Genomic DNA, 27,946 nt, shown 5'->3' with positions numbered 1-27,946 from the left:
ACAACAAAAGAGATTACTTAGTTTAGAAGATTTAGCAATGTTCCTGCTAAGACATCCTATTCAAAAGGAGTAAAATCTCTGTCAAAGAAAAAGTAACTTATTAAAGCTTTCAAGTGGCCGACAAAAGTATCTGCATCTTTATAAAAAAAAGTTTCATCTTTATCAAAAGAAAGTTAAAGTTTATGGTGCCGACGCATCAATCCAAGAGACTCCTTTTCTGAAAAGTAGCTGACACTCTAGTCCAAAATTTTAAAGCAAGTACTTAATGGATTCTCTGTTAGAATTTAGGAGTCCTTAAAAGATGTCAAAAAATATGAATTTAAATATAATTAAAAAATATATGCATAAATTTCAAAAAAAATAAAAATAAAGCTAATTACAAAATAATTTTACTATTTTTTAATTATCATATCCAATAAAATTTTTATTTTAAAGTAAAATTTGAAAGTAGAACAATTAAGTAAAAAAATTATAATAAATTTTATTTTTATTATAATAATTTTTAATGTATATTATTTGTAATTTTATTATTTTAATAATATTTTTATAAATATTTTGATTTAAAGATGAAACTGTGCATTTTTTTAATTAAAACCAAATAAGTTATTAGTTTATAATTTTTTATTTTCATGCCAAATTTTTGTTTCTCTAATTTTTGATCATTATTCCAAACAAACCCTTAATTTTCAGTTTTCCCGATTACAATTGAAATTTAGGGCAAAACGAGAGAGGAGACTAAGGAGCAAAGTCTTTTAAAATATCATAATTACTTCTATACCCTTGGACTCTAACCCTGCCAAGCTGGAAGTCAATCGCAACGAGTCCGAGCCGCAAAGGTCCAATTGCTGTCCCTGCCTCCGAAGTCTTGGCATTTGTTTCTTTTCCTTCCGGCTTCCGAGGTTCTATTTTCTTTCCGGGAACTCCTTCCTTCTTGTTTTCTACTTCTGCTTCGTTCTTTCGTGTTCTCCACTTCTCTTGATCTGAAAACGCCATTTTATTTGCATAGAAATTTGTGAACCAAAAGGGAAAAAAGTGATTGAGCTTTTCTCTCTTTGAAAAAAGAAATTTTTTTTTTTTTAACATAAAGTGATTGAGCTTTTCGCTTCAGCTGATCAGGCGCCAATTCGCATTCTTTATTTTTGCATATTAGTTTCAATTGGTTTCATTGTTCATGGACATGGATGACGTAAAGGACAAGGTCAAGGGTTTCATGAAGAAAGTCAACAAACCCTTCTCTTCGTCGTCATCGTCATCTTCTTCTTCTGGTAAGTTCAAGGGCCAAGGTAGAGTCTTGGGTTCCTCTTCTTCGGGACCTACCAACCCAATCCTCGCTCGGCCGACACGAGCTGTTGATTCAAATTCAGAGCCGAGACCTTGTTCGCTTGCTCCGGCAAAAACTAAACCATCGCCTCAGAGCACACCGAATTCTGATCACCAAGTGAAGAGCACGTCAAATAATCGGAGTAATTCAGACTCAAATTTCAAACAGTCAAATGGGTTTGATCCATTTGATTCATTAATAACTTCTGGGAAAAGATCTGGAAATGGGTATTCCCTAAATGTGTTCGAATGCCCTGTTTGTGGTCGATCGTATGGGTCTGAAGAAGAGGTATCAATTCATGTCGAGAGTTGTGTAGATAGTCATAGGACGGTCCAGAATGGTGACGTTGATGACGTATCTGCGTTGCTCGGTGATGACTGCGGGGTGGAGTCTCAGAGGGAGCTGGAGTCCCTCGTTGGTGCTTTTCTTTCTGGCAAGCCACCGGAGGGTACAGTTGAGGTTGTTCTTAGATTGCTGCGGAATATAGTTAGGGAACCAGAAAATGCAAAGTTTCGCAGGGTTCGAATGAGCAACCCAAAGATCCGGGAGGCCATTGGTGAGGTTGTGGGAGGTGTTGAGTTGCTGGAGTGTGTCGGTTTTGAACTTCGAGAGGAAGATGGGGAGATGTGGGCAGTGCTGGAAGTTCCTACGGAGGGACGAATTCTTCTAATTAAGAAGGCAATATCATTCCTGGAACCGCCTAAAGAGGAGAATTTAACTCCTGCTGCCCCGGCTGAGTTAGATGAGCCAATTGAGCCAAAGAAGGTCGACAGGCAGGTATATCTTGTCAATTTTGTATATGTTGTGTGTGGTGGTTCTTTGTTTCTTATCACCCCATTTTCATTATGGTGACACTTTTACTTTGTCCTAATAATGCTTTATTAATCTCTTCAATGTTTTGGAATTTATTTTCTATCTCGTCCAAGTTTCTGAACTTATTTTCTGCCTTGGACTGGGAGTTTCATTTTCTGCAAATTGCATGCGATAACACTTTAAATTAAGGATGAAAAATGACTGGAAATTTTTCTTTAACAGTTTTATGTTGTGGGGATCTTTAGTGCTTGGATCTTACAAGACAGCAATGCTTGTAAGTGATTTCACACAGCAAAAGAGTAGCTGTCTGTGTGTTCATAAGTGTTCTTCAACAACAGCAACAACAACAAGATATAAGCATCATTGATGCTTGGTTTGGTGTTCAACTTGCTTGTGGGTTCTCTTGTTCATCCATTTAATGCACTATTCTTCTTTCTAATAAGGAATTATAATCTCTTCCAACAGTGTTGCTAGGGAGTTAAAACAACTTTTGACCAACTATGGTTATTCTGTTGACTGAAGAAAGTTTTATTTCATAAATGAGAAATGAGATTTTTTGTCATAATTTGTTTTGAGACTAAGTTCCCATATGTTGTGAATTGGATGAGTAATGGGGCACAAAATGTAGAAGTAAACCTTTTCAGGTGATCCATTGCTTCATGAAAGGGAGTAATTGATCTGGTCTGGTTTTTGAATCTGTGGTACTGTAGAGTCAAGTTTGTTAAAATAGGGATCCTACATAGAATCACTGCAGTAGTTAGCAGGATTTGATCATAGGACTGTAAAATTCTTCTAACCATATAAAACAATATACAAAATGCATTTATAAACCTAAAAAACTAGGCTAGAAGTGTTAAAAAATATGAAAATCACAAATATCTCACGTGGGGGAGCCCTATTATAGAAAAGACATCAAGCGTTCAACTCGTTGCACTCTGAACTCAATCTAACGAACTAATAATGAAAAGGGAATACATGTGAAACAAAAAGCACATTTTTTAACACAAACCAATCATACACAACATGAACAACTAAAAAATAAAAAAAAATCAGTAACAAAATCCAAACTATCTAGCTAGCTTAATGCCATCACCGAAGCCACAATTTGCTTCATTGATATTATTGAGATTATCATCAAACCCATCATTAAAATTTTAAAAACATCATTGTCATTACCATCAAATGCATCAATGCATTAGATATCCATCTTCATCCTCAACCTCTAACATTAATCTTTGACCTTTTAATGAACATGAATGAACTATAGAAGAAATTATAAGTCCATAATTTCATTAGCATCAATTAAATCAAATCACATACCTAGTTGCTAGGCTTAGCTAAGCACGCACTCTTATGCCATGTTTGGTGCAACAAAATTTAGTGAGATGATAGACTCGGGAGCAGGGGCATTGGTATTGCTTATCCCATGCACATGGGCTAGAGCTGGCGACCCGTTCCCTCCACTGAGGCGAAGGGAAACCAAAGGCATAAAAACCAAAAACAAAACCTGCGGGTTTTATGAATGTTCTAAAAACTTTTTGGAGTTATGTGATTATTATAGTATGTTGTCTTATCAAAAGGATACTTTCTTTAATTCTCGACTGGAAATCTCCTAACTCCGCGTTCTTCTCGAATCACTATTTGTCCACATATATTTGGGCAAGATTCCTTTGTACAATTGTATGTCATCTTGCTTCTGGTGTTGATAAATTGCATCCTTATGTGATCAAATGCTTCTAAGGCAAACCAAAGTCATAAAAACCAAGGAAAAAAAAACATGGGCTATTTGAATGCTCCAAAAACCTTTTGGAGTGATGTGATTCATGTAGTATGTTATCTTGTCAAAAGGATGCATTCTTCAACTCTTGATGAGAAACTGCCAATTCCATTCTCTTCCCTCATGAATCCATCTTGTTGCCTTTGGGCAGACTTACATTTGTTCCTTTGGACATCAACTTGGTTTGGGTGTTGATATGTTACATCTTTGTGTGATCAAATGTATCTTTTGGCGATATTCTTACATTGAATTCACTCTGTGTGTGCTAATGTTAAATTCTCTTACTCTGCTTAGAAAAATCTAAATTGGTAATATATCTACTATTATTATTTGTATCATAAACAATTCTTGTTTGTTAATAACCTCTTTATTCCCCATACCAAATTTGTGATGGGCAAGGGTTGTAACATTCATTTTTGAAAGATCTTTGGTTGGGGAATGTTTTTCTGAACACCTCTTTTCCTCGGTTTTTTTTTTGGAGTTTAGGGCAAAATGATCCCATTTCTTCTTTTATTGTAGATTCGGGCGGTCCTTTACCTTCTTTGGGATTTCATTTTAGGAGTGCCTTGAATGATAGGGAAACTATTGAATTATCATCTTTGTTGGTTATGTTGAACAATTGTAGGGTATCTTCCGAGGATGATAGTCAATCTTGGCTATTGGATTCTCCAGGTGTTTTTTCTTGTAAATCTTTCTTTGATTTCTTGGTTGGTTCCAATGACTCCTTTCCACTCTACAAAGTAATTTGGAAGGTCAAAATCCCCCATAAAATCAAAGTGTTTCTTTGGTTGGTTGTGCTTAATAGGGTAAATACTAATGACTTGCTATAGATGAGGAGACCTGTAAAGGCTCTCTCCCCTAATATATGTATGCTTTGTTTTGATTGTTTAGAATTTGTTTCTCATCTTTTCTTGCATTGCGATTTTGCATTGAAGGTTTGAAATAAGTTATACAATTATTTTGGACAAAGCTGGGTTTGTTCTAGAACAATGAAGGAGTTCTTGGTAACATCTTTTGTGGGGTTTGGGAGGAGGAAGGAATGCTTTATTTTAAGTGTTATAAGGATTGTGGAAGGAAGGTAACTTGTGTATTTTTTTAGGGAAGAAGATTCCATATTGGTTGGTGTGGAAATAGGTGTTTTTTATGGCTTTTTTGTGGTGTGTGGGCAATGGAAATTTTAAGGGGATGTGCTTGATAAATGTTTAGTGGGATTGGAAGTCCCTTCTAAGGGTGTGTTGATTTTAGTTTGCTGCATTTTATTTTATTTTATTTTATTTTATTTTTTGGGGATTCCTATATTTCTTTAAGGAGATGTCTTCTCTCCTAATTGTCCATCCTTTCTATAAAAAAAATATTTATAATTATACATAAATAGAAGTGACTTAAATTCTAAGTCAATCCGATAATTTGATGAATGCGTCAAATATTTGGCAAAAGGTAAAAAAATAAAATGAATTAAAAAAAAAATTGTACTTAAGCAAAAAAAGAAAAAGGAAGTGGTGTTGGGGACTCAATCCAGTATTCCATTTCCTAATGAATTAGATATTTCAATTGCCAGCTGCAAAGGTAGCACTTTTAGTTGTCATCCCATATGACATTTTGTTTCCTATGATCATTTTGTCATGTCCATATTATGCTTTTGCCTCCTTACTATGTTCATTTACTTTTCCTATGTTTGTTTTTGAGGCTATGCCCCATAATAAAAGAAGGTATATTAAATTGAGAGAGAGAAGTAACAATCTAAGAGGACAAGAAGTCCACCCGAAAAAATAAAAACAGCAAAAACAAAAAATAATAAAAAAAGTAAAAAAAAAAAAAAACAATAAGTAAAAAGAACAATTGACCAAGAAAACCCCATTTCAATGCCTTTCCACCATATTTAGCCGAGCACTTTAAATTTGCTAGCTCCCTTTGACCCTTCTTCGCTTTGTACTTGCCCCCAACAAAGCGCACTTCTGTTCCTTCAGCGTCAAATGTTTTTAAATCCAATTTATCGATTATCTCTTATGCTTCTAAATCTTTCCAAGAAATCACCTCCACTCGTGTAGGTAAAATTCCATCATTGCATTGCATTTTCTTATCCAACGCATTATTTTCAATAATAGAAACCCCCTCCAATCCTTCCAACAGGGGTGGATGAACATATGATAGGTCCCCGAGATCATCACAGGAATAAAAAACATATCCATATTGTTCCCAAATCTCATCCACCAAAAAATCCCCATTACAATCAAACTCACTTATGTGATCTAAAAAATTTCCCCATTTCTTAACCTCCTTTCCTTTGTGATGCAGGAGAAAGACCTTGGGAAGATCCTAGCTGGAAAATAATTCAGAATAGTTGGGTTAAGGAATTGTGGGGTTAAGTTAGTAGTTTATGATTTGTTTTTAGTATTAATTAGTATAGGATTATGTGTATTTGGGGTTTTTTGGAATATTTATGTAAAGTATGGGTTTTTTGTAATTCTTGTAGTTTTAGGGGTATATGTGTAATTTTATGTGTTTAGGCTTTCTTATAAAGTGTGTCAAAGCCATGTTATAAGTTAGTTGTTGATGAATTTGAATTGAAGTGAATGTGAGTTCCCCCTAGTATCTCCTCTCTCCTCCCTTCCCTTTCCTCTTCTAATTTCTCAATGGCGGCAGAACCTTGGTGCTAGCCCTGCATCACTTTGCTAATTCCAGTACTTCCTATATCCTTCATCTTAGCAGGTGCATCATTCATGATACTGAACTCACCAGCAGAATCTCCCCTTAAACTCTTTGGCCTTGTCTCACTGGATTGCTTTCTCTTTGCTTCATATAATTTCCTCATTTCCTTACCCATCAAAGCAGCCTTTCGACGAGTGTACACCTTAGAGCTTTTAGATTTTTCATAATTAAAACCGGAAACATCAGGTTTTGTACCCAAACCAACTTTTTTTCCCCCCTTTTACTGCCGGATATTCCAGCCTGTAACCCCTCTGCAAAACCAAAATCAACAATCGATCTGACGCTTTTGTTATTATCATCATTTTCTTCCCAAATGTTTTTGAAACCAAGCTACAATAGTCCTGATTACACACTAAATGTTGACCCACTCTATGTTTGTCTTAAAGAACTGATGAGGGGATTTGGATTTTGTTAACTACTGTCTCAGTACCCGCCTCCCCCTTATTTGGCTTCTGATTTTGGCTAGGGAAGTGGACCTGTTGAAGGATGGGGTCAGACATTGGAAGAGCCTGGTTGTCCATAACCTTGCAATGGGCCTTCTTAGAGGCAAGACCCAACTGAGTAATCCCCTGTTGAGGAGAACCCTCTCTTGAAACTTTTAGAAGAGAACATGTTATTTTAATAATTAGGTTGTGTTAATGGGCGTATTTTGTCCTAAAGACTTAATTATTAATAATAATATATAAGAGGGCAGACCTGGAGCTGTACATAGACTCCAGAAACTGCTGCTCAGTTCTTTCCTCTCTTTTTCTCTTCTTCTCCTCTTCTCTTCTCTCCTTTTCTTCTTCTCTCCTTCATCTCTAACTTTACAACATGGTATCAGAGCATTTGAACTCCTTCAAATCTGATTAATCTGTATTGGTTTTGATTCATTTTCTTATCCTTGTCCTCCAATAATCAGTTCTCAAATCTGATTTTCTGGTTAGTTTGAGAGTCGTTTAAAAACGCCATCCCTCTGGGTTAGGTTGTGCAGCATCCTTGGCCAGAAGCTGTGTGTTTTCATGGTGATTTGCTGATGTGAACTCAGTTATAATCTGTTTCTTGTATGCTGCTGCTTCTGTTTCTCTGTCACTCTGTTTGTGGTTTGTTGATGATGCTGTTTTGATGTTGTGTATTCGTGATTCATTGCCCGCAATCTTGTACTGATTGCTTTTTGGTTTCGATTGGTGTTCAAATATTTGTTTCCTGTTCTTCTCTGCATTTGTTTCCTGTTGCTGCCAGCTGTTATGCCTGGAACTGCTGCCGGGTTGTTTATTAAATGCCTGCAGTACTTTGTTGTCGCCTGCCCTGTTCTTGGTGGTAAAGTAATTCCTCCTAGGATATAGTAAACTTAGTTCTGTAGTTACGGCTGCCTATTGAAGTTCTTGATTCTCCTGATTTTGGAGAGTTTGATGTGTTGTAAGTTCTGATTTTTTTTGAATTCCTGAAAGTGCTCTTTGTGTGAGTGTGTGCTGCTTGACTACTCAAGCTCCTTCCTGCAATTAGTCAGCCATGGACACTACCACTAATTGTAGTGGGGAAAGTTTTGGAGGACAAGGACAAGGTTTGAATTGTGGTTGTGGCAGCAGTTGTGTAATACAATGAGGAGTTTGTCCTGGCAATTTCACTGTTAAGATTTGATTAAAAATGAATGACCTAACTTGAAGATAGGTCTGTCCCTCTATTTATAATACAAATTTAAATACATTCTAATGACGATAATAGCCTTACTAACTCTCACTAATTAACATACTAACACACTCAATAATAATACTAAAAGACATATAACCTCTAACACCCCCCCTCAAGCTGGAGCATAAATGTCATAAGCTCCTAGCTTGTTACAAATGAATCTAACATGAGCACTCCCCAATGCTTTGGTAAACAAATCAGCAAGCTGCATGTCCAACTTCACATCAAGGGTTGTAATGAGCTTCTGCACAAGTTTCTCTCGAACAAAGTGGCAATCAACTTCAATGTGCTTCGTTTGCTCATGAAAGACTGGGTTGGAGGCAATATGAGGAGTAGCTTGATTATCACAAATCAATTTCATAGGTTGAGAATGCGAAAAACCCAATTCTTCCAACATGTTCTTCAACTACACAAGTTCATAGGTAGTGTGAGTCATAGCTCTATATTCTGATTTAGCACTTGATCTTGCCACCATTGTTTGTTTCTTACTTTTTTAAGAAACCAAATTACCACCAATGAAGATACTACTAGTGGTGGATCTCCGTCGTAAAGCAATTTAGCCTAATCTGCATCTGTATATCCATGGATATAAGTGTGACCTTGATCACGATATAAAAGACCTCTCTTAGGTGCACCTTTGAGATATCTCAAGATGCGAATTACTTCATCCCAATGACTTGTCCTTGGAGAATCTAGAAATTGATTCACAACACTTGTTGCAAAAGATATATTCGGTCGAGTAACTGTGAGATAATTCAACTTTCAGTCCCTGGTATTGTCCTGTTTTAGCTAGCAAATCACCTATATCTGACATTAACTTGCGATTGGATGTATCCACCGGTTTAGATTCCAACAAGTCAGTTTCATCTAACAGATCAAGAATGTACTTCCTTTGTGACACAACAGTTTCGATACGAGATCTCGATACTTCCATACCTAAGAAGTATTTCAACGGTCCCAAATATTTGGTTTGAAACTTAGTCTGTAGAAAAAGTTTGAAACTTTGAATACCTTTATCATCATCACCTGTAATAACAATATCATCCACATGAACAACAAGAAGGATCCTACCTGATGAAATATGACGATAAAACATGGAATGATCCACAGCACATTGTCGAAGACCAGACTCAAGTACTAACAGCACTGAAACAACCAAATCATGCTCTAGGAGACTGTTTTAAACCATATAAAGCCTTCTTGAGCCGACACACTAAGCCTGACTCCCCCTACGCAACAATTCCAAGTGGTTGCTTCATATAAACCTCCTCAAGGTTACCATGCAAGAAGGCATTTTTTACATCTAACTAATGTAACGGCTAGTGACAAGTAGTAGCCAAGGAGATGAACAGACATACTGATGTAAGTTTGGCAATTGGGGAAAAAGTATCAGAATAATCTAGACCATACACCCGAGTGTATCCCTTAGCAACAAGGTGAGCCTTTAGACGAGCCACAGAACCATCAGGGGTGACTTTTACTGTATAAACCTAGAGACAACTAACCACAGACTTATTAGGAGGAAGAGGTACCAAGTCCCACGTACCATTGTCATGTAAAGCATTCATCTCTTCAAACATAGCATCCCTCCACCCTAAATGGGCTAAGGCTTTCGAAACAGATTTACGAAGGGTAGTAGGTGATAGAGCAGTGACAAAACAATAATAGGAAGGTGATAAGGAGTCATAAGAAACATAGTTGGAAATGGGGTGTTGAGTGTATGTGTGTTAACCTTTCCGAACGGCAATAAAAGGATTAACATCATGGGAAGTATGATCATCAGACGGGGAAACCAAAGGCGTGGTTGTAGAAGCTAGTGGGGACTCTATTCCTTGGTGCCTCCATTGTGAATACACCTGCAAATTAGGATGATCAAGGCAATGAGGACTCGAACTACATGGAGACTCAGATGGCTGGTTGGGCAAGGACAGCAACATAGAATCTAGAAGATTAGGCAAGGGAAGAGAGTCATTGAGCTGAGAAGCACTTAGTGACTGGGTGTAGTAAGGTGTAGACTCAAAGAAGGTAACATCGGCAGAAACAAAGAAGTGATGCAACATGGGACTATAACAATGATATCCCTTTTGAGTATACGAGTAGCTCAGAAAGACACATTTTATAGCACGAGGATCTAACTTATCCACTCCAGGAGTTAGTTGATGAACAAAGGACACACACCCAAATATACGAGGAGGAAGAGAAAATAAAGGTGAATTAGGAAAGAGAATGGAGTAGGAAATTTTATCACTAAGAGCAAAGGATGACATTCTGTTGATCAGATAACAAGCAGTAAGTACAACATCACTCCAAAACACTTTAGGTGCATGCATTTAATAAAGTGCGAGTGATTTCAAGAAGATTTCTTATTTTCCGCTCTGCAACCCCATTTTGTTGAGGAGTGTGGGCACAAGATGATTGATGAACAATACCAAATAGAGTCATATGCGTAGTGAATTGTGCACTGAAAAACTCTTTAGCATTATCACTTCGAAGTATTCAAACTAGCAAACTAAATTGAGTCTTTATTTCAGAACAAAAGGCACAAAATACATGAAATGACTCAAACCAATCTTTTATTAAATATAACCAAGTCATTATTGAATAATCATCCACAAAGGTTATAACGTACTGGAAACCCAACTTGGACACGACCCTTCTAGGGACCCCCCATACATCTATAATGAACTAACATAAAATGGCTTGCAGCCCATTTATTGACCTGGGAAGCGAAAGAAACACAATGGTGTTTCCCCAACCGACAAGACTCACAATCGAGACTAGACACAGAACTCACACTAGGAACAAAACATTTTAACTTTTCCAATGAAGGATGACCCAAGCAACAATGAATTTGGAAAGGTGTGGCAGCAATAGTGCTGGCAATAGAAGGAGATAGCGGCTCGATGTGATAGAGTCCACTAGCTTCACGCCCTCCACCAATTGTCTTCCTTGTCTTCAAATCCTGAATAACCACAAATGAGGGTAGAATGTTTCTAAACAATTAATGGATTTAGTAATTTTGCTAATGGACAGAAGATTGAAAGGAAATTTGGGAATATATAAAACCGAAGGAAGAGAAATAGAAGAAGTGAGATTTACAGTCCCAATTCCCTTGATTGCAGCAGTGGATCCATTAGCAAGAGTAACACAAGGTAAATTTGCAGGATATTGAAGAGTGGAGAAAAAGTTAGGTATATATAAAACCGAAGGAAGAGAAATAGAAGAAGTGAGATTTACAGTCCCAATTCCCTTGATTGCAGCAGTAGATCCATTAGCAAGAGTAACACAAGGTAAATTTGCAGGATATTGAAGAGTGGAGAAAAAGTTAGGTATACCTGTGATATGATCAGTGGCAACGGAGTCTATGACCCAAGGACTAGGACGAGAAGTACTGGATGACTGGCATATTGTGTGCCTACTTGATTGGGCAAGAGATGCAATGGGAAGAGAAGCTTGTTGTGATGCTTGATACTGCTAGAACTTGGAATACCCTCTTACATAGAGAGAGTATGTTGCGCCCCCACTCGACCCCAAAGGTGAGGAGTTGATGGTGGATGCATTGGCTGCCCCCAAAGGTGTGAAGTCAGTGGTGGCTGCATTGACAACATGTGAAGGTCTGTCACGAAGATCCCAACACTGCTCAATACTTTGATTATTCCGTCCACAATGAGTGCACTTGCTTTGAGTACATTTGCCTAGTCTGTCTTTACCACTACGACTACTCGAACTACGCGATAACTTTTGCAGTTGTTTGGTAGAGAACTAGAATCACTTTGGCTGCCCCCAAAGGTGTGAATTCAGTGGTGGCTGCATTGACAACATGTGAAGGTCTGTCATGAAGATCCCAACATTGCTCAACACTTTGATTATTCCGTCCACAATGAGTGCACTTGCTTTGAGTACATCTGCCTCGTCTATCTTTACCGCTACAACTACTCGAACTACGCGATAACTTTTGCAGTTGTTTGGTAGAGAACTAGAATCACTTTGGTTAGCAAAGGCTGTCCTCTTAGAGCCAGATGCAAGAATAGGAGAGTGTGTGCTAAAACACGAAGGACATGAGAATAAACATTTGCAAATGATGGTAGCTCGATACTACTGAGTATCTGGGATCGAACTGCCTCAAACTCAGGTCTTAAGCCTGCTAGAACACGAAGAACTATCATTTGCTCTCTTTGTTTTTGCATCTCACAAACGTTGGCAGTTATAGGTTGTATGACGTTAAGCTCCTCATGAATATGCTTTATCTCTCCAAAATAATTTGCAATGCTCCTATCTCATTGTTGTAACTGGAAGTGCTCCTAGGATAAATCATACATACTAGTAATGTTACTGGAGTAAATAAGTTTGACATAATCCCAAATCTCCTTGCATGTATTTCGATGCATACACATCCATGCCATTTGTGGCTCCATCGAATTCCATAGGAGGGAAACAATCAAGGCATCTTCTTGAACCCACATGCCTTTTCTCGTCTCATTAGAAGACTCTAGTTGGAGCAAGTGGTGAGATTTCCCTAATCTTGCTTAATAAATCCGAACATCTTTAGACCATTGAACATAGTTCTTTCCGTCCAACTTTTGAGTCGTTATTTGTGGCAGCAATGTAGGAAACAAATTTTTGGGATTCATAGATTCCATCCCAACACTCACAAATCAGCAATTACACCAAAAACAAGAAGAACAATCAAAACTAATCAGGACAAGCACAAATTATGTGAAGCACCGACACAATGACGAACAAGGTGACAACTCACCGATGGATATAGTGCTGTCACAGCACTCACAAACAGCAACCACACCAAAAACAAGGACAATCAATAATTGGAACAATCACAAACCATGTTAAGAATAGTTGTGGGAATAGTGTTTTCCGGCAACGCCTGAAGGAAATAAGGTTTAGATAGGATCATGCTATGATACCATGTTAAGATTTGATTAAAAATGAATGACCTAACTTGTAAGCTTCCTCTATTTATAATACAAATTAAAATGCATTATAATGACAATAATGCCCTTACTAACTCTCACTAATTAACATACTAACACACTCAGTAATAATAATACTGAAAGACATATCAACTCTAACACTCACATTTGCACGCATTGTGGCAAGGAAAATTTTACCATTAATTGCTGTTGGGATCTCCTTAGGAAACCAGCTTGGGCCAATAAGTATCTTGCAAAATGTGATTTTGCTATTGACACTTCAAATGCTCCTAGCCACTCGATTGGGGAGTTGAGTACACCATCTACCGGGTCTCGAGAGGAGTTCAACAAATTTTTTTTTGCATGGTTCAACAACTCCAAACTTAGCCTTTTATATCTAGTGCTAGTATGGACCATTTAGGTACAAACGGGCTTCTTGCTTCTTCATCCTCCTCACCTTGGGCTATAGATTCTAGTGCCACCTCTCATATGACAGGTAGTCCTAATTTGGTTGATTCCTTAAACCCTACCACCTTTGCACTCGAAGGCCCATCTCTGTCCGGTTAAGGAAATTTTTGTAGGCCTCTATTACCTTTTGGGAGGTCTACATCCCATGGAAACTATCTACCTCTACCTTACACTCTAAGGTTACGCTTGCTGATGGTTTGATTACACCAGTTTCTAGTTTTGGCAATATTCTCTCAATTCCTTCTATTCCCCTTTTCTCTTGTGTTATTGTGCCTAATTTCCCTTGAACCTACTATTAGTTAGTCAATTAACTAAGTCTCATAACTGTTTTGTGGCCTTCTTTCCTTCTCATTGTGTTATTTAAGATCTCCGGACATAGAAGAGGATTGGTGGAGGGTTGGAGAATGATGGCCTGAACTATTTTGATGGTGGTCATGGTGTGTCCAATTCTTGTCATACAAATTCCTTAATTTCTACTCATGGTGTTTCTCTTGATCAACAACATGTTCATTTGGGTCATCCATCCCTTCAATAACCATAAGAAGTTTTTCCTATGTTCAAGTCTGTTTCTCGTTTTAAATGTTTTGCGTGTTAGTTGGGAAAGCATATTAGCACATCTTTTTCATCGAGATTTAATTTTTGTAATAAATCATTGTTTTCTTACTCATTCAAATATTTGGGGTCCATGTGGAATCAAGTATTTGACCGGTCATTAATATTTTGTGTCCTTTGTAGATAATTTTTTATGTATGACCTAGATTTATTTGTTAAAAGGTGGGCCTAAATTTTTGAATGTATTTACTCAATTCTATCAGGAAATAAAAACTTAGTTTGGCATCGATATTCAAATTATTTTGATCTGACAGTGCACTTGAATTTGTTCAAAATGAGCTTCAATATTTTTGCTTGGCCAAAGGGATTATTCATCAAACACCTCAGCAGAATGGAGTAGCTGAATGAGAAAATAAACATTTACTTGACATAGCACAATCTTTACTCCTTTATATGCATGTCCTGTTGTTCCTAAAATCTTTTGGACCAATGCTCTTCTTACAACTTGCTTTCTGTTCATTAGGATGCCCTTAAGTGTTCTAAGTGGACAAATTCCTTCTCCATGGTTACCTAGAAACATCCATGTTCTCTGTTGTGCCTCGTGTCTTTGGGTGCACATGTTTTTTTCATATTCCACATATTGGTTAGGACAAATTCTCTCCTCATACTGTTTAATATGCTTTGTTGGGTACTTGCGAATTGAGAAAAGATATAGATGTTATGATCCGCACATTTGTGGGAAATATGTTAATGTTGATGTCACCTTTTTTTTAGGGGACACCTTATTTTTCTAGTGTCGGATCCTCCTTGGATGAATCTATTTTGATTCCATCGACGATTTATGGTCTCCCCTCTTGTATTGATCCTCCTATTCCTACCCTTACCCTTCTCGAGAAACCTTTTGCCCCACTTCCAAATCCATTTATTACTCATTCAAAGAAATAAGTGAAGGTTTATGAACAATAGAAAGCGAGCACAAACATCACTATCACCATGCAAGCACCGCCTTTGCCCATCACTATTTCGACTTCTAGTTCTGGGGATACATCCCAATTGGAATTGGATATGCCCATTGCTCACCAAAAAGGTACTTGAACATGTGCTCCACAATCCTTAGTTGCTTATCCTATCACTCATTATATTTCAGTTCTTCACTTTGCTAGGCCTATGCAGTCTTTTCCTTGTATATTTCCTCGGCTTCTATTCCTTCCTTGCATATTGAATCACTTGCTAACCCTATGGAAGCATGCAATGGATGTAGAAATGGATGCCTTGACCACTCAAGGGACATGGGACTTTGTGGATCTTCCTCTTGGTAAAGAGTTGGTTAGGTGTCGTTGGGTTTGCACCATCAAATATCTTCGTGACAGCTCTATTGAATAGCTAAAGGCTCAATTAGTTGCTAAGGGTTACACCCAACCATATGGTATTGATTATTTTGAGTCCTCTCCAGTTGCTCAATTAAATTCTATTTGTGTATTTATCTTATTGGTAGTTAATTTTGATTGGCCCTTATATCAGTTGGATGTGAAGAAGGCTTTCTTGTATGGAGATTTGTAGGAGGTTTGTATGGAGCAACCTCTTGGGCATGTTGCTTAGGGGGAAGATGGTAAAGTATGTAGGTTGTGAAAGGCCATTGATGGTCTTACTTAAGTCTCATCAAGCTTGGTTTGACTAATTTAGTGTTGTAGTTTCTGCATTTAGCTTTATATACTGCTACTCTAATCATTTGGTTTTTGTTTGCAAAATGGAGATAGGTGTGATGCTTCTAGTTGTTCATCATCACCGTTAGCAACCATAATGGGATTGCAAATGTTAAGAAGTGGCTTCAAGCAAAATTTCAAATCAAGGACTTGGGTATTCTGCGTTACTTTCTTGGTATTGAGATTATATAGTGTAAGAAAGGGTTGAATCTATCTTGTGAAAATATACGTTAGACTTGCTAAGAGAATAGTTTGTTGCAATCTAAACTAGTTGATATTCCTAAGGATCCCAATTTTAAGTTGTCTTGGGATGTTGGACCAGACTTCAAAGACAACAGCGATATAGGCAGTTGGTTGGCGAGCTGATCTACTTGATTGTCACGAGGCCTGATATATCTTTTGCATTGGGGATGGTGAGTCAGTTTATTGAAAATCCTGAACAACTACATTGGGATGTTGTTTGTTGGATATTTTTGTGGCATCTCAAAGGCTCTCCCTGCAAAGGTTTGATAAATAAATGTAATTGAAATTGTGAGATTATGGGATACTCTGATGTAAATTGGGCTGCATCTGTTGATGATCGAAGGTCTACTACTAGATACTATACATTTGTGGAAGGTAATCTTGTTACTTGGCGTTGCAAGAAACAAACTGCTGTAGCAAGATCTAGTGTTGAAGCGAAATATTGAGCTATGACTCATAATGTGAGTGAGCTTATGTGGCTGAAGTGTCTTTTGTCAGAGATGAGATTCTTGGTAATGAAGCCAATAGACGTGTTTTGTGATAATCACGCTACCATTTATATTGCTAGTAATCCTGTGTTTCATGAGAAGACAGCGTATAGAAGTTTATTGTCATTTTATGAGGGATGTTGTATTGAAGAAGGTCGTGAGGACTCCCTTTGGGAAATCTGTCGATCAGTTAGGCGATGTTTTTACGAAGCCTTCATTTAAGCCCGCCTTGCCTAATGTTTGTTGCAAGCTGGGTAAGTTATATTTATGCACCTTCAGCTTGAGGGGGAGTCTTAGAAGAGAATATATGCTATTTTAATAATTAGGTTGTGTTAGTGGGAGTATTTTTATCTGAAATATTTTATTATTGATAATAGTATATAAGAGGGCAGACCTGGAGCTGTACATAGGCTCCAGGAAACTGCTACTCAGTTCTTTCCTATCTTTTTCTCTTCATCTCCTCTTCTTTTCTCTTCTTCTCTTCTCTCGTCCATCTCTAACTTTAGTAAACCAAAGAAAGGCCCATATCATTATTATTGAAACATTAGGCCTGCTCTATTAAAGCCCCACCTTTCTCACTTATCTTGCCCAAATCCAAGATGAGAACTAGACTTCCCGACCCAACCTTCATTCCCTCATCTTCCCCAATTGCAACACTAGCCACCTCTGCAACACTCGCAAAATGACCACTAAAACCCTATGCACTTTCACCTTATGGATGTTCTCCGGATGAGCAGCGATGTTATCTGGAGCCGTCACTCCGGATTCCTTCAATCGCAAATCTCCTCCACACCTAAAAATAATATTTTTGATTTTATTCAACTTACACAAGCTTTGCCTAACTTCCCTTCCAACACCACTTGACTCCACGACCTAGGAGCTGAAGAACTTGATACGCTTGCTCCTTCAAGATCATGAAGAAACTCCTTTGTGAACTCGCAGAACTCATTCACAAAGCTTAGCCATCTAATTCCATTTTACACATATAGGAATAAACATCGAAAAGTTATTCCCTTTCCTCTCAGCCCTAGCTCCAAAAACTTATCCACCCTTATCCACCTAATCACCATCCAACAATGAAGACTTACCTTATGAATGCTTCTGGATCCCCTTTCTAGCCTATCGAAAGATGGCGAGCATCGACAACCCAAAAACTGCATCGTTTGAGAGTTTAACCCACCTATTTTAAGTAACGTTCTCGAGCATGCACAATAAAGGGGTCTCCCCCTCCTCCAAACTCAGATCGAAGGATTTACCTTTGATCTACACTGAGCACTTTAACATTGTCTACTGTTGGCACATCCATGATTTTGTGCAAGAGTGAGAGAATTGTTTGGAGAGAGAGAAACCCATCGTTGAGCAAAGACCCAAACACTTTGAGCCTTTGAGAGAAAACTCAGAGAAGAGCTTTGATTCGACCCTTTGACAGAGAGTAGGCTGTTTCGATAGAAGATGCTTCGAGCCTAGCCACTATCACTGTCAAGCAAGCCTGAGATGTCCAGCGAAGAAAGTTGTGAGGCAATGAGAGAGGTTTGATGGTGATTGCGAGTCCTGCTAGGGATTCCTTGAGAGTTGGCACAAGAAGGAATGTTTTTGCAGTCCTTGTTCGCTTTTCCAATACTTAATGGCTCAATAATGTCATTAATAGACTCAAGTTAATTATCTTTTGACAAATGAAAAATCGATACAAATGGCATTCTTTCCAGCCCAACATTACTATTGGAAACTACTGCTAATCACACTCTTCCTCTGATCTGTTTCACGGAGAATGCATTGTTACAAAGTAATACTTGAGAGTTGGTACACTTTCCTTTTGATAAGTCCAATGGCCTTTGACTATGCAAGTTAACCTTGATGGTTCTACTGATGAGTTGAAGGCTTGTGTTTTTGGCTAAAGAGTATTCTTAGATTTATGGGCAAGTTTACTTAGACACCTTTTCCTCTATGGCTAAGATTGGATATATGAGTTTTTGTCTCCTATGGTCACTTTTAAATTTGCCATTGCTGTAATTGAAAATTAAAAAAAATACTTTCTTGCATTGAGATCTTTGTGAGGGAGTTTAAATTTAGTAACCCAGGTTTTGTTGCTTGAGAGAGCTTGCGTTGGTCTGTCATGAAGAAGTCTCTATATGGTTTAAAACAATTTCTCTGAGCATGATTTAGTAGTTTTATAAGTGTTAATTACTTTTGGTCTTCATATGTGTAGGGTGGACGTTTTCTATTGTAATAATCAGTTAGTATATGTGGATTTTATTCTCATTAGAGGTGATGATGGCAGGGGAATACAAGATGTTGAAAATTTTATTTTGCAAGGCAGGTTTCATGCCAAAGCTTTCTGTCAGTTAAAATATTTTTTTGAGCAATGGAATAGTAAGATTTCATTTCTGGATTTTTCTATCATACAGAAAGTTTATATTGGATTGTTGAGCACTTGAGTGAAATAGGAATGTTAGGGTCTAAACCCGTTCATCCATTGTGGATCATGGTTTTAGATGGCAGAGGAGTTCTTGGTAATATCTTTTACGGGGTTTGGGAGGAGGAAGGTATTGCTTTATTATTTGCTGTAATTTGGGGCTTGTCGAAGGAAAGTAACTTGTGTATTTTTTCAAGGAAGAAGATTCCATATTGGTTGGTGTGGGAAAAGGTGGCTTTCATTGCTTTGTGGTGTTGTGGACAACGGAAATTTGAAGGGGATGTGTTTGACAGATGTTCAGTGGGATTGGAAGTCCTTTCTAAGGGCGTGCTGATTTGAGTTTGTTGTATTTTATTCTCTGTGTTCTCTTTTTGTTTTTTTAATGTTTTGTTTTTCTGGCGATTCCCAAATTTCGTCGAGAGGAGATCTCTACATTCTTTCTTTATCTAATGAATATCTTTTTCTCTATATATAAAGCAATAGTGGGTAGTGGGTAGTGTAGCGTATCATAATGGTAACGGGTGTAGCGGGAAGCTGGAGTAGCAGATGTTCCATAGCAGGAAGCGGGTGTAACAACTGTGAGTGAATATTTTTCAAGCACGCACAACCTTATGCATGTTAGTATATTTGCATGTTTTAGGTTTTTAATCTTCTTAGAAATAGTTTTAGTGTATTTTGGATCCTTTAATTCAACTAAATAAGTTTTGCAAGGGCAACAAATTAACATTTGTTTTAAACCACTGTTGACAGAAAAATTATACACTCCATTAATGTATTAGATGCATAAGACATACAAATAATACAAATATACAATAAATAAAACATGTTCTATTATTTTATTCATTAAAGTAATAAAAAATTTAATAAATTTAGACCAACAAGTTATATTGTATAACTATAACGTTTAAAATTATAATATATAATCATTAAATTTATTATTAAATAAATAAAGCAACAACTTGAACATGACAAAAACTAGAAAAGAAAAGAAGGTTGAAGTGGAAAAATGTAGAACATCAATGTAAAATTAATAATATTATCAACATAACATATTTTCTTATTTTATCAAATTGTAAATTAATGCATCTTGTGAGTATTTTTTTTAAATAAAAAAGTAAATTTATATCATTATCATCTTCATTATAATTTTTTCCCCTTCGCATAATATATTGAGAATGAATTATGGAAGGGCAAAAAACAAGAGTACAAAAAGTAAAAAAAAAAAAAAGATAATTTTTTGTTGCCATAACAGTCCTATAGCGATTATATAACAGCTGCAGTGGCCTTTTTTGTAATAGTCCCAGTCTGTGACAGCTGCTACGGCTGTGATTTTTCTACCCACCGATTTCGCTGTGTGTAATGATATTGGGAACCCAGAAAACCATTACATAACAGCATTACTTGACAGTCGCAATCACTATTTAAAACCATGCTGTGGGTGATGGTGCATTGATACCAAATCCTGGATGGTATGGGAGGTCAGTTGGGAAGCTAAATTATCACACACTTGACCAAACAATGATTTTGCACATTGCGTGGGTCGGTTAGTTCTTAGACTTGCACTGGAGTAGTGGTTGGAATGCAATTATGTCTATCTTGATGAGGTATGACAAGTTCACTAGGTCAAGGACTGCCATGGTCACACTCGCGGTGTTAAATTTCCATGAAATTGTCGAAATTTCTATCAAAATTTCCAGTTTTCGTCATCCTCAAAATCGAAATGGCAGTTGATTGTTGACTCGCATAATTGCAGTCGAAATATCAATGAATCATTTGAAATTTATCGAAATCTCAAAATTTTAGCGAAACTTGTCAAATTTTAACTATAGAATGAAATTTCCTCAAAATTCAAATGAGAGATTTGGGAGTGAAGTGAAATTTCTCTCTTTTTATTGAAATAAAATATTATTACAAGTGCTTTCGAATTTATATGAAAAATGAACTTATAATAACATTTTATTTAACCATTCATGTCTAAATTATCATTATTTGTATAATAATAATTAAATGATTTATGGATTTCATTTGTATTAACTGAATATGTTTAATGCACATTATCATATAGATATGTTTGATACACATTATAATTTATATTTCAACTTTTCCACCTCATACACAACAAAGATGTATTTAACTTGTAATATATTAGTCCTAAAACAGTAAAACTTACATTATTATATCTGTTAACCATTTCTAAAGTTTGAAAGAATTCTATGTTTTACTGCTGATTTCTGTTATTTTTTCAAATTAAAATCTAATTTAACATTAAAATTGAAATTCCTATTGAAACTTCTGTACTTTTGGAGCTTCGAAATTTGAGTCGAAATCAAAATTTAATACCTTGGTCATACTTTGATCCAGGGATATACAAATGCCAAACTAGGCTAGATTTACATCTGATAGAAGATCATCTACATCGTGTAGGCATTTTTGTTCGTGGTAATTTGATGTCTTGGAATAGTGTGTAGCAAATGGTAGTTGCACAGCTGAATGTTGAACCCAAAACTTGATAGTTGATCTAAATAAAGAATTTGTTGGAGGAGCTTGGGTTTCCACATGTATCACCTCCCATATTGCTTCAAGCTTAGTAGGACAAATCATATTGAAGTTGATTGTCTCTCTGTTTGGGGTATACTTCCAAAGAAACTTGTTGGCACTAATGCGAAATCAGTGGATAAACTTGCTGATTTATTCACAGAGCCTTTAGTGGGTGCCTGACTGCCTGGGTTAATATATATTTTTTTAGGGATATTTATCACCAACACATGTATATCGTTTTATTGTAAATAGAATGAGAGGCAATCTCAGTCACAGGTTTCAGCAATATGTTATTCATTCTCCTCTCTTTCTCTCTCCATGAAGCATAAAACATTCCATGTTGTGCAGATGTATAGCTGACAATTATTATTATTTCAATAATACGTGTCCTGCTGGGGAGAAAATACCTTCACAAGCAGTATGGGCGCAGTTCTTTTACTGATTATTATATTATATTTTATTTTTTGAGAGGAGGAGTAGGAGAATATGGAAAATATAACTAAATTAGCAGTAACGTGGATAGTTGAATTTGTTTCTTAATTAACTCTCTTGTAATTTTACCCTTACTATAATTGCACTCATTTCCCATATTTTGTTGGGATTTTTATTCCTGGAAAATATTAAGTTTCATTGTGAATAAGCAACTCACAGTTTTAGTTGCAGTGAATGTTATCAACTCATTGTACTTTGTCATGCATTCTTATTCTTTGTAGTGGTTGTAATTAAAATGCATTCATTCCATTCCATTTCTTTTTTCTACAGTGGTTATTTTGCATCATTTTTTTCCTGTTTGCTCTCAGTTATACATAATTTTTTCAGACTTATCATTTATGGACAATCTCTTCTGGCCATCAACTGCTTCTGAATATTGTTAGGCTTTGCGCATTTTAGATCCGGGTCTTCTTTTCTGTTCCTGAAAGTGTAGCTGCAAAAATTCAGTTGCCCGATTCATTTTATAATCTCTCACGCGAAGAGCTGAAAAGAGAAGCTGATGCAAGGAAAAAGAAGATTGCAGAATCCCAGCTTCTAATTCCCAAGTCATATAAGGAAAAGCAGGCAAAAGCTGCAAGGAGGATGTATAAAAAAACTGTTATCAGGGTCCAGTTTCCTGATGGAGTAGTGCTCCAAGGCGTCTTTTCTCCTTCTGAACCAACTTATGTTCTCTATGAGGTTAGCACTTTCAGTTACTTCTTTCTTTATCAATTGAACTTCAAAATTCAGAGTTCTTGATGCAAGTGTTTGTGTTGAGAAATTTCGAAGGATTAATAATTCATGGTTATAAATAGCAGCTGCGCCCGTCACATAACGCTGGTGTTAGGTAGTGGTTTTCTGGGTTTGTGATACTGTTTACACGCTGCGAAATAGGTGGGGAGGTAAATCAAAGCCGTATCGACCATTATGGACTGTGACTGTAACGTAAGGGCCTCTATGGTCGTTACCTAACTGCTATAGGACTGTTATGGAAATATATATATGTATATACACACACACACACACACACACACACACATACTTTTTCTTCTCACTTTTGTTTTTTCTCCCCTTTTATAAATCATTCTCAATATATTATGTTAAGGGAGGGTGAAAATATGATAATGAGGATGATAATGATACAAATTTACTATATTTTTTTAAATACTCACAAGAGATGCATTAGTTAACAATTTGATAACACTAATTTGTTAAAAAAAAAATTATTTTGATAATATTAGTAATTTGATATTTCTGTTGTATATTTTTCAACTTCAACATTCTTTTCTTTTCTAGTTTTTTTCATGTTCAAGTTTTTACTTTATTTATTTAATGATAATTTTTATGATATTTCAAAGGTTATAGTTATACAATATAACTTGTTGCTTTAAATTTATTAAATTTGTATTACTTTAATAATAAAATATAGTACTTGTTTAATTTATTGTATATTTGTATTATTCATATGTCTTATGTATCTAATAGAGTAATGGAGTTTATAATGTATTTTGTTTTATTAATTAATTTATTACACATAAGAATAATGAGAAGGTAGAAACATGCGCACATAATTTTTCTGTAGTGGTTTAAAACAAATGTAAGTTTGTTGCCCTTTCCAAACAAGTTAGTTAAACTAGAGGATCCAAAATACGCTAAAACTCTTTCTAAGGGTTAAGAGCTTAAAACATGCAAATTGACTAATATGCATAAGGTTGTGCATGCACGAAAAAAATTCACGGCCATTACACCTGCTTCCCATAATGTAACATATGCTACTCCTGCTTGCCGCTGCACCCATTACTGACACCGTATGCTACTCGGTGTCACTATTTAAAACCATGATTTTTATGCTCTATCAAAATCTCTAATTTCCAGTCAACCATAAAATCATCACTACATAATATTGTAGTGCCACCAATGGATGCCAAATAATGGCTGTAGTGTTAGGAATGACTAGGATATCTACTGCCATCTTTAATAGGACAGAACTTCATGTTACTTAGAGGGGTGTTACATGTTTGAATGAGATTAAAGGTAGCTTGAAGAACCAGCCATATTGCTTTTCTCATCACATATTGCATTAGGCATATGCACATATTCCCCATGACTTCTGCTATGTCTCTTGAGCTCTATTTTCAGGAAACATGAGTAAATTCAACTACCCTCATTTTTTGCACCTTGGATCCAAGACACCGTCTATAGCCTTTAATAGATTACATTCACCCCAATATTTATCAAACTTCTCCTTCATTTTCACAAACATTGATGGAGTGAGACAATCCTAGTGTATCCAACTGTACTTTCACCCTATGTACCTCACAAGGAACAGTTTGCACAATAGTTACTAAAACAATTTTGGTGGCAAATTTGTACAGAACCTAAATGTAATGTTTCAAAAATGTAAGAGATATAAGAAAAATCAAGATAGTCAAATCTCTAGATCAGAACAATAAAACGGATTTTGTATGTGCATGTTGCGTTCTTTTTTTGGGGGTAAGATGTGCACTTTCTTTGTTTTAAGTTGATGAAGAAAAGTTGACAATCTCCATAATTTTTTTTTTTCCTCTTGGGGTTCAAGGCTTGAATATAGGATGCTCTTTTAACCACTGCACCATCTTGCCATCTACCCATGTGTCACAAGCTGGCAAATCCATACTGATGGCGGGCACAACATGCTTCTTGGGTGAGGCAATGCGCAAATCTACCTTCACAGTTTTTTTATCAAGTTAGAAACATTTGCTAGCCCAAAGATCTGCAATCCTATAAATGTTTCAATGTTAAACTACCATTCCCAATTGGAAGCCAAGAAGGCAACCGAAGGCTTCATCTCCTAATATTGGTATGATCCAAACGTTGGGTAATGTTCAGATATTTTGGCATCTGGTGACTTTCATCTTCTTGACCTTGTTTTGAGGCTCTGGAAGGCATAAAGATGCTAGCTATTTGTGGATCTACACAGTCTTTGCAGTGCTTTGGTGTGTTTGGTTTTGAGTGGAATGCTTGTATTTTTAATAGTCATTCTGTCATTCACCTTTGCAGTTACTTTGGATGGGTGTTTTCTTGCTTTTTTATGGATCTTCCATTTGATTTGTTTAAGGATTTTGTATTTTTGGATTGATTAGTTTTCTTAGCTTGATATTATTATGTATTTTTGTTGTTGATTGTCTTTATTCTTTTTTCTTAATTTCCTTTGCTTCTGTCTTTTCTTCTAAGGATGCAACATCCTCCCCTTTGTACTCCTCTTCTCACAATGAAGTTTCTTTTCCATTAAAAAAATGTGTTGCTTATGATATCTGATTATCTAGTTTGATGGGGTTAAATTGAGATTTTAGTTGTACTTACGTTCAGTTTGCTTTCACTTTCTAAAGTGAGACATTTTTTGCTTTTCTCTTTGAGATTCTTGGAAAATTTTTAATCAGAAAGTTTGTGGATTTTTGTCATCCTGTCTCGAATATGATGATTTTAATTCGGGGTCCAACTAGGCAGGTGCTATTGAAAGAATGTCTATCATGATTGAAGTCTTTAGTCTTCTTACTAATCAAGCTGTGGCTTTCTATTTTGTATTGAAGTTGGTAGAATGACCATCATAATTGAAGAAGATGTAATGCATAGAGTTAAGAGCAGGTTGGATATAATGAAGAAGTGCTTTGAGTGTGCTTTGTGATAATAGAATACCCTTAAAATTAAAAAGAAAGTTTTATAGGAACGTTGTAAGACCAAATATGTTATATGGATCTGAATGTTGGGCAACTACTAAGAAACAACATATCAAAAATGTAAAAGTTGTTAAGATGAGAATGCTTAGATGGAAGAGTAATATAACGTTACAAGATAAATTAAGAAATAGACATATTTGCAGCAAGTTAGGTGTAGCTCCTATAGAAGATAAGTGAAGGACGATTTAGATGGTTTGGGTACTTACAACATAGGCCACATAATGCGCCAGTGAGGAAGAGTGAATTAGTTATTGTGAGGGGCAATAGAAGGGGGAGGGGTCGACTTAAAATAGCTTGGAGTGAGATAGTGAGTAATAATTTAATAACCCTGAATTTGTCGAAGGAAATTGCCCATGAGTGAATAAATTGATGAAAAAAGATACATGTAGCCAACCCCAACTAGTGGGATTTAAGGCTTGGTTGTTGTTTCATTCAATTACTTTCTTTTTAGATTGTCATGCTGTAATAGAGAGTTATGACTGCATCAGATTAGGCGGATAGAAGATCCTCGTTAAGCATAATCCTTGATTGCCAATGTCATATCATATAGGAGATTTACTATAATTCATTATTCATGGCAAAAGCACTTTGTTTAGTTGGTTTGCTTGAATAATAAAATCAATAAAATTATGGGATTAATGTATTTAATTTCCTTGTTACTCTTATTCTGCATTTGATTTGTGCAATAACAGTCACACAAACAGTTTACAAAAACGAAGGTAGTGCCATTTAAAAACAAATGACTAAAAATGTTGAAATAATGTAAGAAGAGATATTTTCTCAGTGAGATTCAAATATAATCATTTCTAATCTATTTCATCTAAAATAAAACTAATTTTTATATATTTATTTGCTTAGAATGGAATACAAACAAATGAAATAAAATTTATTCTGCTATTTATATATCTTCTCCTTGCACAACTTTTTAAATTCTGTACCGCTTCAAATCCATTCCATTCCAACCTAGTCATATGACCTTGCAGTTGATGTTGATTTTTGGGTTCATCCTCGTGAGGTCCCATACCAGCCCAATCTTTGTGCAGATGAATTTGATTCTTTCAGTGGCAAATATAGTTAAATGTCTGTCTTTAATTATGTTTCATGAATATTTAAAAGCCTCCCATGTAGTTTACTTGTATTGTTTATCTACAGAAATAAAATACAGCACTAGATTCTTTCATCTCGAATGAGGAGGTTTTCTTATGCACCTTTTTGTAGATATATATTTTTTTGCACTATAATTGCATCTCCTCCTCACTGTGCCAGCTCCAGTCAGTCGCCATTATTTATTTCAATGTTGTGTTGTGGAGGGTATGCTGACAGGAAACAATTGCGATGCATGCTTTATTGCAATGAAGATAAATTTAGTTTCATAAACTCTTGATTTAATTGACACAAACTGCACGCACGTGTGTGTGTGTGTGTGTGTGAGAGAGAGAGAGAGAGAGAGAGGATGCAAGCTATGGGTGCTTATACTAATCATTCTCTTTCATCCTCTACCCCAAAAACAGTTTGTGAGCTCAGCGCTGAAACAACCTGGTTTGGAGTTTGAGTTGTTGCATCCTGTACTTGTCAAGCGACGTGTGATCCCACATCTTCCTGCAGTTGGAGAGAGAACCATAACGCTAGAGGAAGAGGATTTGGTTCCTTCAGCTCTTATCAAATTCAAGCCCATTGAGACAGATTCTGTTGTCTTTACGGGTCTCTGTAATGAACTCCTTGAAATCAGCGAGCCACTTGTAATTGATTAAGCAGTTGCTCTACGAGTTGCATGGTCATGCCATGCCGTACTTTTGATTTGCCATGTAATTTAAAAATTTACTTACTTCATCAATAGTGCTTGAGTTGTGTTGTCCGTCGTGGGCCCGTAATGATTACATGTTGATACAACGAGCAGCCAGAGTAGGGCCTGCTTGGGTCTATGTTCATGCCTTTCTTGCTCGCCATGGAATTCTGATGAGCAGCATTTTCATGGTGTTTAGCTCTAAATATTCCCCAAGTCTTTGTCTTGGCTGAAAATTTTCTTCATTTTGTAGGGTGTGCAGAAGCACCAAGAAGCTTAAGATGAGCGCTATGGCAGTGGGTATCACTAGAGGTACTTAAAAAGAGGGGAGAAAGAAATGAGTTGGCATTAC

At 36.4% G+C, this 27,946-nt stretch overlaps 1 protein-coding gene across 1 annotated transcript; it reads left to right on the top strand.

Annotated features, from left to right (window-relative positions):
• Positions 1-733: 733 nt before the first annotated feature.
• LOC131154910 (plant UBX domain-containing protein 2) lies at positions 734-27,666 on the top strand. Its single transcript, XM_058107736.1, has 3 exons — positions 734-2,098; positions 22,516-22,794; positions 27,323-27,666. The coding sequence occupies exons 1-3, from the start codon at positions 1,172-1,174 to the stop codon at positions 27,560-27,562; spliced, it is 1,446 nt and encodes a 481-aa protein (XP_057963719.1). The 5' UTR covers positions 734-1,171; the 3' UTR covers positions 27,563-27,666.
• The last annotated feature ends 280 nt before the right edge of the window (positions 27,667-27,946 follow it).

The sequence above is a fragment of the Malania oleifera genome, chromosome 5, assembly GCF_029873635.1.
Source record: "Malania oleifera isolate guangnan ecotype guangnan chromosome 5, ASM2987363v1, whole genome shotgun sequence".
NCBI lineage: Eukaryota > Viridiplantae > Streptophyta > Magnoliopsida > Santalales > Ximeniaceae > Malania > Malania oleifera.
The sequence above is the reverse complement of the archived record's forward strand: the minus strand, read 5'-3'. Positions and strand labels throughout refer to the sequence as shown.

Excerpts from the sequence above, each read along its gene's own strand:
- LOC131154910 (XM_058107736.1), top strand. The coding sequence starts at position 1,172 with ATGGACATGGATGACGTAAAGGACAAGGTCAAGGGTTTCATGAAGAAA. Across the intron at positions 2,099-22,515 it reads CAAAGAAGGTCGACAGGCAG|ATCCGGGTCTTCTTTTCTGT; the intron begins GTATATCTTGTC and ends TGCGCATTTTAG. Across the intron at positions 22,795-27,322 it reads CAACTTATGTTCTCTATGAG|TTTGTGAGCTCAGCGCTGAA; the intron begins GTTAGCACTTTC and ends CCCCAAAAACAG.